At 35.6% G+C, this 12,691-nt stretch overlaps 1 protein-coding gene across 19 annotated transcripts in view; it reads right to left on the reverse strand.

Annotated features, from left to right (window-relative positions):
- MECOM (MDS1 and EVI1 complex locus) overlaps positions 1–12,691 on the reverse strand; it is a 537,495-nt gene that overhangs the window by 19,084 nt on the left and 505,720 nt on the right. For 11 of the 19 annotated variants that reach the window (XM_019735571.2, XM_019735580.2, XM_019735624.2 and 8 more), the window contains 3 exons: positions 10,694–12,050; positions 8,208–8,295; positions 3,341–3,367 (listed from right to left, as the gene is read on the reverse strand). In XM_019735571.2, coding sequence (XP_019591130.2) covers positions 3,341–3,367; positions 8,208–8,295; positions 10,694–12,050 — 1,472 coding nt within the window. The remainder of the gene's footprint in view (positions 1–3,340; positions 3,368–8,207; positions 8,296–10,693; positions 12,051–12,691) is intronic. The other 8 variants (XM_074327559.1, XM_019735599.2, XM_019735590.2 and 5 more) reach the window with 2 other exon arrangements.

A 12,691-nucleotide genomic window follows, 5' to 3' on the forward strand; every position in this document is an offset into this window, starting at 1 on the left:
TGACCTCTGGCCTTCAAGCTGATTAGCAGTAACAAGCCAGGGGAAGGGTCATGATTGTATATATTTATTGGACAGAATAGTAAGTGCATGGGTGATGATTATAAATGTTTTATTTATGTACATTTAATATTTGAGTAAAGTTTCATTATCTAGTGGTTTTAAATCATTTGAGTGTCCACCCTGCCGACACACTCAGATTCCTGTGGCGATACATCTTATAGAAACACTTTTCCTTTTATATGGAAAATAGCTTACTCATGACTATTATTATTCTCAGCTTTCATCTCTAGCTCATATAAACTACAAGTCCTTCAAGTTATTTAAGAGCAATTGGCTGTTGAGAAATGTGTCTTGCTTTAGTAGCTGCTAATAGCTCCTTTTGAAGAAAGATCACTGTGATTACCTCAAATTGTTTCGATTTGGGGAAACCATCAAGAAATAAGAAAATATACTATGGGCTTGATGACTACATTACCACATTCTTAAATATAATAGGAAGAACAATAGGGGCTACTCAGGTGCCTCTCTTATAAGCCACCCCCACTTTGGACTTCTGGTGTCAAATGAAAAGAGGATTAAATTGGAGTGAGGAAAAGGGAGAGAAGGAAGATGGGAAGTGAGCTGAGGGTAGCTGTTAAAACACACACACACACACACACACACAACTTTCTGTCTAGCTAGCAACCACCGAAGCAACATAAAAGCCATCACTAAATCCTTCCTTTCATCTTCATGATATTTGCTCTCATAGCACTTAATCTCAGCTGAAAAGAATAAGTTTCCCTACTGGGACAGATAGAAGTGACTTAGACATCTGCCAGTTGGAGTAATTTAGCAATTTTGTGACCAACATTAGCCCTAACCAGTATTTTGAATTAAGGTGTTGGATTAAAATGAGCTTTATCTAGTGTATGAGTTAAAACCCCAACTTTCTCTGGCTATCTGGGCTGACTCATATGATGCTTTTTCTCGAATAACATTCATTTTACAGTGGTAACTCTTACCACAGAGAAGTGGCAAATTTCGGCATTCATTTTAAAGTCTGACGGTATTTTAAAAGTCAAGATGAATTGGGATAAATGGAACAGCATTTAGCTATACATATTTTTCAATTATGAAAAAGCCAATGAAGAGGGCAATGTGTACTACTAGGAAAAAGAAATTTGCTGAGAATGGGGAAAATAAAGGAGGAAAAAGTTAGATCATATAGTTTAGAAATGTATTGCCTTGTGTCCTATTAATGTCATAGGCTAATCTCCAATCAGTAAATGAGTTTTTTTTTTCCTATGGAACAGTAATTTTTATTTACATATGTAATAGTTGTTGATGGTATCTGCAGCCAGATGTCGGGAAGAGGAAGTCATTTCACCCCCTTCCAGTTCCCAAGAGGCTATTAACTTTATACTGACGCAAACTAATATTTAGACACAACTCCCTAGTTCTTACAAAAAAAAAAAGTAGCTATATCTCTAGTCAAATAAAGTTAGTATTTTTAAAAACATTTCAGCAGGCAAGATATCATCAACTGTGTCCTAAGCACTTAGCTTAACATTTATTATCTGGCAGCCAATAATGATGACATAAAGAAGTTTCTCATTAAAACTATTCAAGTGACAATCTGATTATATGAAATGATATGTTCAATAGCACCATAAATTATGTGACCTAATGTTTCACAAATTAGATTACACTGACTTTATCATAAAATAACTTTTCATAAATAACTTATGATGGGAAAGTTTGTGGATTTAGTAGTTTTCTATATTTATTCACTTGATAATCTTGAGAAATCTCAAAATTATGGCCATTTGGGGGGAAGTAAGTATTCATATTTTATGGTTATCTCACTCCATGTATCACATTCTGCAATCATAATTATGAAATCATTTAGAGTTTTTACCACTGAAAAGTAATAAAAAACATGTATTTAATATTTCCACTAATATCTATGTTTTATAATACAAATATAAACCATAGCTCTGAGAAACCTATGAATCAATGGAACGGGAGTATTGCCAAAGCATTGCGATGGCAGTTGCTATATCATTGTATTATCAGGAAATGGAGTCTAACTTAACATCTGAAGTTGGCTTTATAAAATTGGTAGAACTGTTGGCCATTTATGTAGGGGACAGCACTTTATGCTTGAAGCAGCCAAAATCACAGCCACTGGCAAGTAATACTCTACCTTAGAAAGAATGAGGACCGTGAAGCACGATACTCAGGATGTGCCTCTGCCAGAAAAGGCCAAGACAATCAAAGAACAACCCCGTCTACTACACAACTTTGCTTAAGGTTCTCTCTCTCTCTCTCTCTCTCTCTCTCTCTCTCTCTCTCTCTCTTGTAAAATAAATGAACTTAAATCTTTAAAAGTCTATCAAGATGAGAACAATCACAATTCATCACATATTCCACAAAAGAAATAAAATGGAGGAATTTCTACTAAAGGAACATCAGACAGGGGGAAGAGGTAAATGCTAAAGTTCTCCCCCTTAAACAATTTTTACATAGTTATATATAGTAACCAAAGGAAAACTGAACTTTATCCCAAGATTTTACTCATACCTCAGAACCAGTATAGTTTGAAGAAGTGAATGAAAAAGTGAAAGCACATACATTTAAAGGAAATTTTATAGTATATGTTATTTGTATATGATTCCATTGACCCAAGGCTTATTTGGCAGTGAAAACTAAATAAGCACTATATTTAATCTTGAATTAAAAATAAAGATGGCCTATACTAAGTAGCATTAGCTGACAACTGACTGTATCTGGAAATAGTAACTGAAAGCTAAGGAAGTGAGACCCAGTGCTGAAAGATCCATTAGCTAGTTAGATACAGATTTTTAAACATTTCATCTTATTTCTCCATAGAGTCAGAACTGAGTTCTGTCCTGGGATATATGATGTAAATTCTAGTGTCAGTCTGTGTCTACACGTAAGTTCAGGTTTTATCCTTTTGAAGGCTTTGTCAAAAGCATCTTTAACATGCTGATACAGGCTCCCCCAAATAATGGTAGTTTCCATTTAGTGACCTATCTCAAAGCCTCTCTAACAATATGCTCCCAAGTGCCCAGAAAGAGTTCTACATCAAGGTATAATTATGTGTAATGGGTCAGATGTATGGAATAAACTTCTTTCTGTAAACAATTTATAGCACACTAAATGCCCAATTATAACAAAGGATTTTGCAGCTTGACAAGCTGAAAAACTATCTTCTGAAGCCATACCATTTAATGGAAAGGGGCTCAGAATTCCTTATATCTGTACAGCAGTTTAGTATAGAAGTTGTTTTATAAAGCTATATTATTTTAGTCAGAAGTATAAGCAGGAAACTTACCCAAGTTCTCTGATCAGGCAGTTGGAACTGGGAGCAAAATTGAAACAAAAACAAAAAATTACTTCTGTATCAGTATCTTTACTGCAGTCTATCCTTTGAGAAACTAACATTCATACTAACTCAGTAATTTTTACTTATCATGTAACTATACCTTGAGTAAAATGCTGTGGAAATGAAAATTGAATATTTTTATAACACTGCTGAGTTGCCTCTATTTACCTAAATTAACTTTTAGAATCAAGGTTACAAACCAGATTGTCTTTTTTCCAAGAAAGCTAAACACTACCTACTACCAGCACTTAAACAGCAAAATAGATACATCCTCTTTATTTATTTTTCCTCAGTGAAAAACAAGATTCCTAACTTTTACTTTAACAACTAAAATTCAGTAATTTCTTGGAAAAAATGTAGTCTCTTGCATTTTTTTAACGTTAATAACAAAGAAAATAAGATATTTACCCAAATGTGAATCACTGAGTAACACAAGATGATGTACTCGGAAAAGCACTGCTTGATTTTTATTAACCTAGGACTCAGACCATCAGTAGTCAGAACACCTAAGGATATTAATTTTCAAAACTACAAAGGTCTAGTTATTTATGACAAGAATCACTGGAGAAAACTTCAGTGAGAGAGAAGTTTTCCAGGAAACAAATGTTATACACTTAAAAATACCATTTTTCTTGGTTAAAGGGGATATATTTTGCTATCGTAAGTTCTGGTATCTTTAATAAGAAAGATACATAGTTTTAAGGATGAAAGGTTTATCACAAAAGAACTATAACAATAAGAAACATTTGTTGAAAGCAAAATAGAAGATGAAGGGCAAAAGACATAAGTGATTTCACATCAATATATAAATGATAACTTGGGAAAAGATTAATTTTTTTCCAGTTCCTTGGGAAACAGTAACAAGAGGCAGACCCTTTAAAAGGAAGAAAATCAAAATGAATGAATGAAGGATAGAAACAGAAGTAAAACAGAGTCCCTGCTACAGATGTACACAAAGCCAAACATCTGAAAATAAAATGCATGAATAACCAAAATAAAATGCAAAAATAATATTAAAAGTATAGGAAAATCAACCAAGGAATAATAGCCAGTTTTAGAACAATGTTATTGCCAAATGGCAATTCAAATGACCTACCAATGTGAGCAAAAGTACCCAAAACAGAAATCAATGAAATGGACATTCCAAAAATCGCACAGTAATACCACTCCATCCCATCTATAATACTTGTGACTGTACCTCCTTTTCAAAATCATAACCTAAACTAAGACTTCACAAGTAATTTTCAACCACTTAGCCAAGGAGAACCTCCACTGTGCTTATTACTCCATTACATTAAACTAACTTATTTATAAGAGAAAAAATAGAGGGCTCAATAGTCCTCTAGTGGCCTGATATAGCAAACATACTTCTTTAAGAATTGAACTAAGAGAGGAAATTAGACCCTGAGAATGATAAAAAGCCAGCACTTATCTTTTAATTTTGATGTATAATATATGTTTCTATATCTTCTAGATATTTTGGACAAGAATTTTTAAAACATATATTATTATTCAAAAGTCAGTAACATGGCCTAATAATCTTTTAATAAAATTCAGTAAGTACCTATTGAGCCATTCACCTTTCATTGATTAGGAATTCTGCAGTGGGGAGGGACATGCTGAATAGAACACCAAGACATACAAACAGAGAATACCAGTACCAAGCATTGATGTATCCATTTATAAGTTTTCCCTAAAGCATTGAGAATATGTGGTCTCCTCTTTATTATTATAATAACCCTGAGAAATAAATAGAGTAGGTATTATTCTAATTCTGAAGAGGACACTAAAGAAGCCCTAGAGGGACCACAAGATTTGCTCCAATAAAATGTAAATGGAAAATGAAGTAATAAATGGTCTTATCCAAACACTTATTTAGCTACGAAATCATGGCGAGCCCTGGGAGCAGAGGTAAGTCCCTCCATTTTGGCTTCTTGCTCTGAGCCACCCTTGTTGCTGCCCAATGAGACAGCACCGAGAGCACACTGAGCATCTTTACAAGTACTTCTAGATATATGATATTGCCCCGCCAAAGAAACTGGCTCAGGAGCTGGCCAAAGGGTATTTTATTGACATTCCTTTATATTTAAAATGGAATACTTCTGCATCCATTATTAATAAGAGTGTTTCCTCATGTAGGTCCTTCCACATGCCAAGCACAATGTTAATTATGCTAGTCCATGAGCACTGGTCCTTACGGCTACCCTGGTACATCTGGAAGGGGTGTTGCCATTACACTGATAGAGAAGGCTCAGAGAGATGAACCACATTGCTCAAAACCTAAGCACTTTCGCTAATCAGTAGTGAAGCCAGTTGTGAAGCATTTATTTCTGGCCCCACACCCTGGGCAATGTCTGTTTGTTTATTTCTTTGTTTGTTTGAACATAGATCTGAGGGTAGGATGGAATTTGATACAGTACTAGAAAACACAGAAAACAATACTGCAACTTCAGAACATTTGAGGCAGTTTTTCTGAAGGCTTGAGGAAAATGGAGTGACCCAAGCTTCTCCCAGGCAACAGTCTCTAAGCCACCTATATCATAGTGATGTACAGCCGTTACGCATGGAAACAGCCATGATGGTTAGAAAATAACAAAGTATTTTCGCAGTCTTAGTAAATGGCCTCTGCCCCAAGCACCCTGCATGTCCTCCTGCTGCCCTAACCTGCTCCCCAATGACCCTGAGACAGCGCCCCCATCCAGCAACTAAAGCATTAACTGTTGGAGAAGCAGGGGCTCCAGCACCCTGCTCCAGAATACAGGAGTCCATTCGGATTGATCAATCTTCATGACATACCAGATCTTAAATACTTTATCACTCTTGATTATCACTAATAGCAACACACAACAAGATGCAGTCCTTTATACCAACGCATGATATTCTGGTGTGGAAAGAAAACACACTCTGCACTGTGCGCTCACCAGCGTGTTTGCCCCAAGATCTGAGGCAATGACTGCAGTGCTCCAAGCACTGTACACATGTCCTGTGTTTTATGATCCTTCATTAACTTTGGGGATATTCAAAGATAACATATTTTCTTGTATTATTTCGTTTAAAATATTTACATACTATATTTGTAACAGTTGCATGCACATATGGAGTGATTAGCAGGCAAAGTCTCCCATCTTATGAACCAGTAAGTTTACCATGGCTAGCTAGAAATCTTTGAATTTCAGAGAGGGTAGGGAACTTACATCCAATTCCCTCATCTTACAGATAAGGAAACTAAACCTGAATAGACTGAGTCGTTCAAAGACACTGAATCCCAGTCTTTTTTTCCCCCCTCCATTATACCATGTATCCATAGCACTTAATTTTGAAGTGATTAATTACTATATTTTAAAGATAATTAGAATAAACAATTTGATTATTGTAATTAAATGTATGTAACTGTAATATCCTCATAAGCATCTAGTTCTAATTAAAAAGGGAGATATACCTTTTGTATATCAAGAGGGATATATCTTTTGTACAATATCCAACACAAAATGCATATTATGTTCAGGTTTATTAGTCCACGAGGCCTACAAGTGTAACTTAGATCAGCCTAAATATAAATTATAAGTACCTGATAAACATCTACTATTTTGGAACTTGCTTCTTTTCGATAAAGTAATTATGTAAATAATATCATTTCTTAGCCTTCCTATATAAAATAAATACTAATTGGAAAATTTCTAACCCTTATAATACTAAACCATATATTTTCTCAGTTTGAAATAGAGATGATCTTTGAGCAATGATAGATTTCTGCAGCTACCCCAGAAGATGGTATTTCAGCTTTCATAATCCGTTGTTCAGGACTTTGGGAAGGTACTTGAAAAAATGAAGAAGTGGTAACAGAGAGAGTAGGAAGGACTGGGGGTGGGGAAAAGTCATACCCCAAGATGATATAATTTAATTATCTCCTAACTTTCTATAAGACAGCTTGCATAAAATTCCACCAATTTTATTAGAGGAGCATAATTTTTGGTTTGAATATACTGAAACAGAACAAATTAGTTTACTGTTTTCAAGCATTTTCATAAAACTTTTGCTTACTATTATAAAGACCAGAGCTTGTAGCCTTTAAAAAAATAAAAATAAAATATCAATTAAGAATCCAAATTCAAGCTGCTGATATATTTGTTCTTTCAACACAATTCTCCACATTTTGATTGATATATAAACCAATTTTTTAAATGACCAAATACGTAGGGACATGGAGATGAACCAATTACATAACACTGCTTTGTATTTTCCTTGCAATGGGAAATTATATATATTTTGATAAATGGACACAATTCCACTCAGCAAATAGCTCTGTGTATTGTGGTGAATTCCTGTGCAATTACAGAACTTTACTGGAATGCCCAGTGGTCTCTAGATAAATTCCTTCACCCTCTATGGTAACAAACTGTCAGGTAGACTCATTTCCTGTTTTTATCTAAGCACTAAACATGAACGACCTTCATGAGTTTGGGACGAGTCTCCGTGTGATCCATTTCTTACTATCGGTAATTTTTAAGCATAAAAGACAACTTCAATATTTATTTTCTTAACTGACTTTTGCTCACTCCAAAATAAACTTTGGCTCAATAAGTAGTTAATAACAGACAATAATTGACTACCAAAACCATGTTACTTTTATACATATATTAATTACTTTTACTTTAAAGAGTTTGGGTTTTAATTCTACTAGAATTTCCTGTGTTCTTCCACACCAGCGTCATAGGAAATCCTAATGTTCTCAAGATTTCTTTCATTTCATTGCACCTGCTTTTCAGGATCAACAAGTTAGTTTACAAGCTTGAAGTCTCAAATTCATAATACTTACTTGTGGGTGAAATAAGAATCCTGGAGAAGGTCTCAAGTATTTCTCTTTTAAAGCTTCAAGTGGGTCAGTTAGCTTTCTTTTCTCTACTCTGAAAAGTTAAAATTAGATTTTGGAGATGAATCAATCTCATATATCAACTACTACATAATCACTGACATTTAAAACAGCTAACAATAAAGCAAATGGTAGGTTTCTGGGAAGCACACTAATAAAAATATAAAGACATCTGTTCAAGTTCTTGAAGAAACTCATGGCACTTCTAGGTGATCAAAAAATGAAGGTCCTATTTATAATGGAAAAATCCTATTGAATGTCTAGTAGTAATAATGAGGAAATATAAAAAATGAAGAGTCATGAAGTCAGAGACTTTGGTCACAAATTTGTACCTTTCCACTTCAAATGTAGACAAGAATGCTTGGTGATTTTGAAACCATGAGGACAGGGTTCATTTTGAAAATTGAAGTCATTTTCTGCCAAGAAGGTGCACTAAGTAGTCACTGTATTTCTTCCGTATTTGCCAATAACAGCAAGAGAGTTTCTAAGCATGCTGTGTACCCTGCTAGCTACCCTTTGAGATATAAGTGTCTTCTTTTGGATGCCACTGCTGATAAACAGAGCAAGTGAAAGCGGGGTGGTGGGAAGAGGATGAGGAACTTTTTGAAGAGAGGGAGAGACATGCAACTTATCTACATGTCCCTTGTACGTGTCATTCTATTTTCTATTACACTTATAGGAAATGACATCATGGGTTAAATTAACTGCTTTTATCAACTGTTGGTAATTTTCTAATAAAAATTGTTGAATAAGTACCCTTTTAAAGTAGACTCAAAATGAATAAAAACAGCTACTACTTCTTGAGATTTTATATATGCTATGTTTTGCACACACAATTTCACTTACTGAAATAGGTGCTCTTATATCCATTTTATGGATAAAAAAATGTTTATGACATGGGAAAGATGAAATATTAACCCAAGTCTTACATTAAAACTGGGGTTTAGGTCTTTCATGAGTTAGGTAAAATGACCTAGGGCCTTGGGACTGAAATACCGGAGAGAAGATTAAGATTAGAATAAGCAAGAGGAAGATTAGGAGATGATGGAGAAAAACATAATGGGTATTTGGAGAATTTGGAAGCCTACTGGCATTGGGAGTGTCTAAGAAAGAACGTCTGAGAAATTATCTTCACAAAGGACTGAGATATATCACTGAGTTGGAAATGCAACCCTACTGGCAATGTGGAACATATAATCTACACATAAAATATTTTCCTTCTCTAGTAATAGGACTGCTACGGAATTAAGATACAATAATTGAAAAAAAAAAAAATGTGCCCAAGGATGGTACGGATGACTCAGATGTTTTTGATTGTCTTTTTTTTTTTTTTTTTTTTTTTACTTCCTTTGTCATGTTCAAATGGGAGTAGCCCTTAATATGCTGGCAATGTTTCTCGGTGAATGTATTGTAGGTAATATAGGTAGAAAAACAGTTTTGAGTGCAAAAAAATTGCCCCCCCCACAGTATCTATTAAGCAATAGGAACTTGATAAATATTGTTGAACAAAAGAATAGCACAAAATCGGCTCTTCATAAAAGAGAATCAAGCAAAAATATGCAAATACTTCCATCTTAAATAAGTCCAACAAAAAAATTATCCACCTCGTCTGTTAACTATGGACAATGTTCAAGATTTGAATGAGAAAGTAAATATGAACACTTGGTAACATTTAAAATACATAAGTATAATTATTGTTATTCATATCTTTTAAAGAAAACTGGTATTTAAAAACTAAATCATTCTGAATGGTCAAGTGAATGTTACAGTATATTGCCTAACAGGCTTTTTATTAAGCATATATGTATCCCCCAAAGAATTTTTGGATGCATTTAAGGACACTGGATAATGAAGGCACTAAACAGAGACACATTTTTTTAAGCCGATCACTCACATTATATACAAAACATTTTTGTGATTAATATTTCATTTCCTTCGGGCTCCTAACAGATTTATTTAGAAAGAGAATATGACCAGTACTTATTAAGGATGTGTTGGTAGGTTAACAGAGTAAGCTCTTGCTGTTCTGTGTCCCATCTCCTTCCAAATAACCTGACCCATGTAAGTACCCACACATATTTGCATTAATCCTTCAGGAGCCTCATTCTTCCGCCACTTGACAACTTGCTTTAAATATGGCTTTCCCATATTTTCCACTTTAAAAAAAAAAAGTGTTTAAAAATAAATTTATTGTCAAGGGAAAGAACTCCGTGGGCCTCTTCCAAAACCCCAAATTCAGAGTCATCCAAAAATAAGTCCAAACCTAATGAGTCGACTTTCTGAATAAAAAAAATGAATTCACCAGATCAAACAACTTTGCTCTCTGTTTTATAATAGTAATTTCAATGGTTTGTTAGAAGCTGTAACTTTATGGTGCGAACATTGTCTTTCATACATCTGTCCACATGTAATCGTCTCCCATCCACTCTTACCTGTAAATAGGGTCCATAAAGAAAGGGGTAGGTCTAGCATGCTGCAAGGAACCGTCTGTTGCCGGTCTTGGGTCAATGTTGTTGCCTTTCTTTTCCCCAAACACGTGGTTTTTTCGAGGCTCAGTAAGCTTTGTCCCACTGGCTCTACTTCTACTGCCCATACTTAGATCCAGGGGCTGGTCTTGACTTGTGGCAGGAGTCGCTGGAGGCTTGGAAGGTACTGGAGTCAAGGGTTTCTCATCCTTTCGCTTAGTGGTGAGGTCAAAGGGAGACTCAGAGCTTCCCTTCTGCTGTTTCTTTACTTCACTTGGTGATTGGGGTTCCATTTTCAAAGGTAACGATCTCAAGTCTCTATCAGGAAATGGGTACATTGATTGAGAGAATGCTGGAAAAAATGGGAGGGGAAACATGGAAGGGTAAGGTAAAGCTCCAACTTTTTTGTCTTGCAGCCCCACCAGTCCTGTTGAACCAAAGTATTTTTCAGCAATAGAAGCAATAGCCTTTATAGAATCATTCACAGCTCCTGACACCGCAGTTTGCTCCTCTAAAGATGGTGAGAAAATGGAATGATTGCTGTATTCTTTCTTATTATGTATTGAAGCCAGATTCTGAAGAGGGCTTACTTTGTCTTTGAACATTTTACCATTTTCTTTAAATTTTTCTTTATCACTTTCAATGTCACTTTCCAGATCAGAGCCCGAGGTTGTTTCCAGGTCACTGCCACTTGGAGTACTGACATCATCAAGGTCACTACTCTCTGACTGGTCACTGATTTTTTCAAGGGGCCTCTCTTCAGAGGACCTCTCGGGCTGGAGCTCCACTGGCTTATTGTCCCCTACAGTTGGGTGTTTAGATAGTGCCTTCAAAATATCCTGTGTAGCTGGCAGTATCTGAGGATGTGTCATGAGGGGACTTTGACTTTTGTTTGTCTGTTCAGTACTTGATAGTCCTTTAACAGGAGAACTAGCAGGTATCAAAGGAGGCCTATGGTACAAGCCGGAAGGAAACAGACCAGGGAAGCTAAAAGAAAATCCAGGAGCTGTTGGAAAGGTAAGACCAGCAGGATGCCTATTGGCACCAAAATAGTCAGCAAGGCCCGGGTTGGCATGACTCATATTAACCATGGACGTTTTATCCATAGCTGGGGTTCCAGGAAGTGAAATGCCTTGGCCAAAAAATCCACCTGCCGCAAAATGGTTCTTGCCCTCACAAAACCTCCTGTGTTTATTTAAGGAAGACGTAGTGCTGAACATTTGTCCACAGTCTTTGCACTTGATTTGGGTTCTGCAATCAGCATGCATGCGCTTATGACGACAAAGGTTTGAAAACTGAGTATAGGATTTATGGCAGACCTCACCTGTGTGCAAACAACAAAAAAGAATCTCAGGCTTTATGGCAATTGCTTCTGAATTTAGCAAGTATCACAATTGGTTTACCCCAAAATTTCAATTAGGAAGCCAGGAAAAGATGTTGGAGGCACTAATCTGGGTGCTCCAAACACAGAAAACCCCCCATTTCACTAGATTCCAAAGCAAGGCATCCAACCTGACAAATGTCTTGAGGCAGCACAATTATTCCATATATATATATATATATATATAAATATTTTATCATCCCCATTGCATAATATTTTGCATCATACTTTTGTCTTTAAATATTTATGAGAAAATCAAATCCCAGCATGCGTTGATTTCCCACCCAATTCCTACACTAACAAAATCTTTAAATTAAAGTCTTAAGATGTACTAAACATGAAACATAACAGGAACCCCTTTAAAATTTTAGATAGACAACTTAAAGAATTCTACATTGTAGGCACCAGAACAAAATAAAACAGGCTTTCGCTTGACCAGAAACTTCACCTTTATTCCCTGTCCCCTTGGGGAAAAAGCCCGTAACTGCTCTACCATTATTTAATCTGTATTATATCATATGCTCTCATCATTCACACATCAAAGCCACACAACAATGCACATTGTGTATTCGGAGACATTTTTA

The sequence above is a fragment of the Rhinolophus sinicus genome, linkage group LG01, assembly GCF_036562045.2.
Source record: "Rhinolophus sinicus isolate RSC01 linkage group LG01, ASM3656204v1, whole genome shotgun sequence".
Taxonomy (NCBI): Eukaryota; Metazoa; Chordata; class Mammalia; order Chiroptera; family Rhinolophidae; genus Rhinolophus; species Rhinolophus sinicus.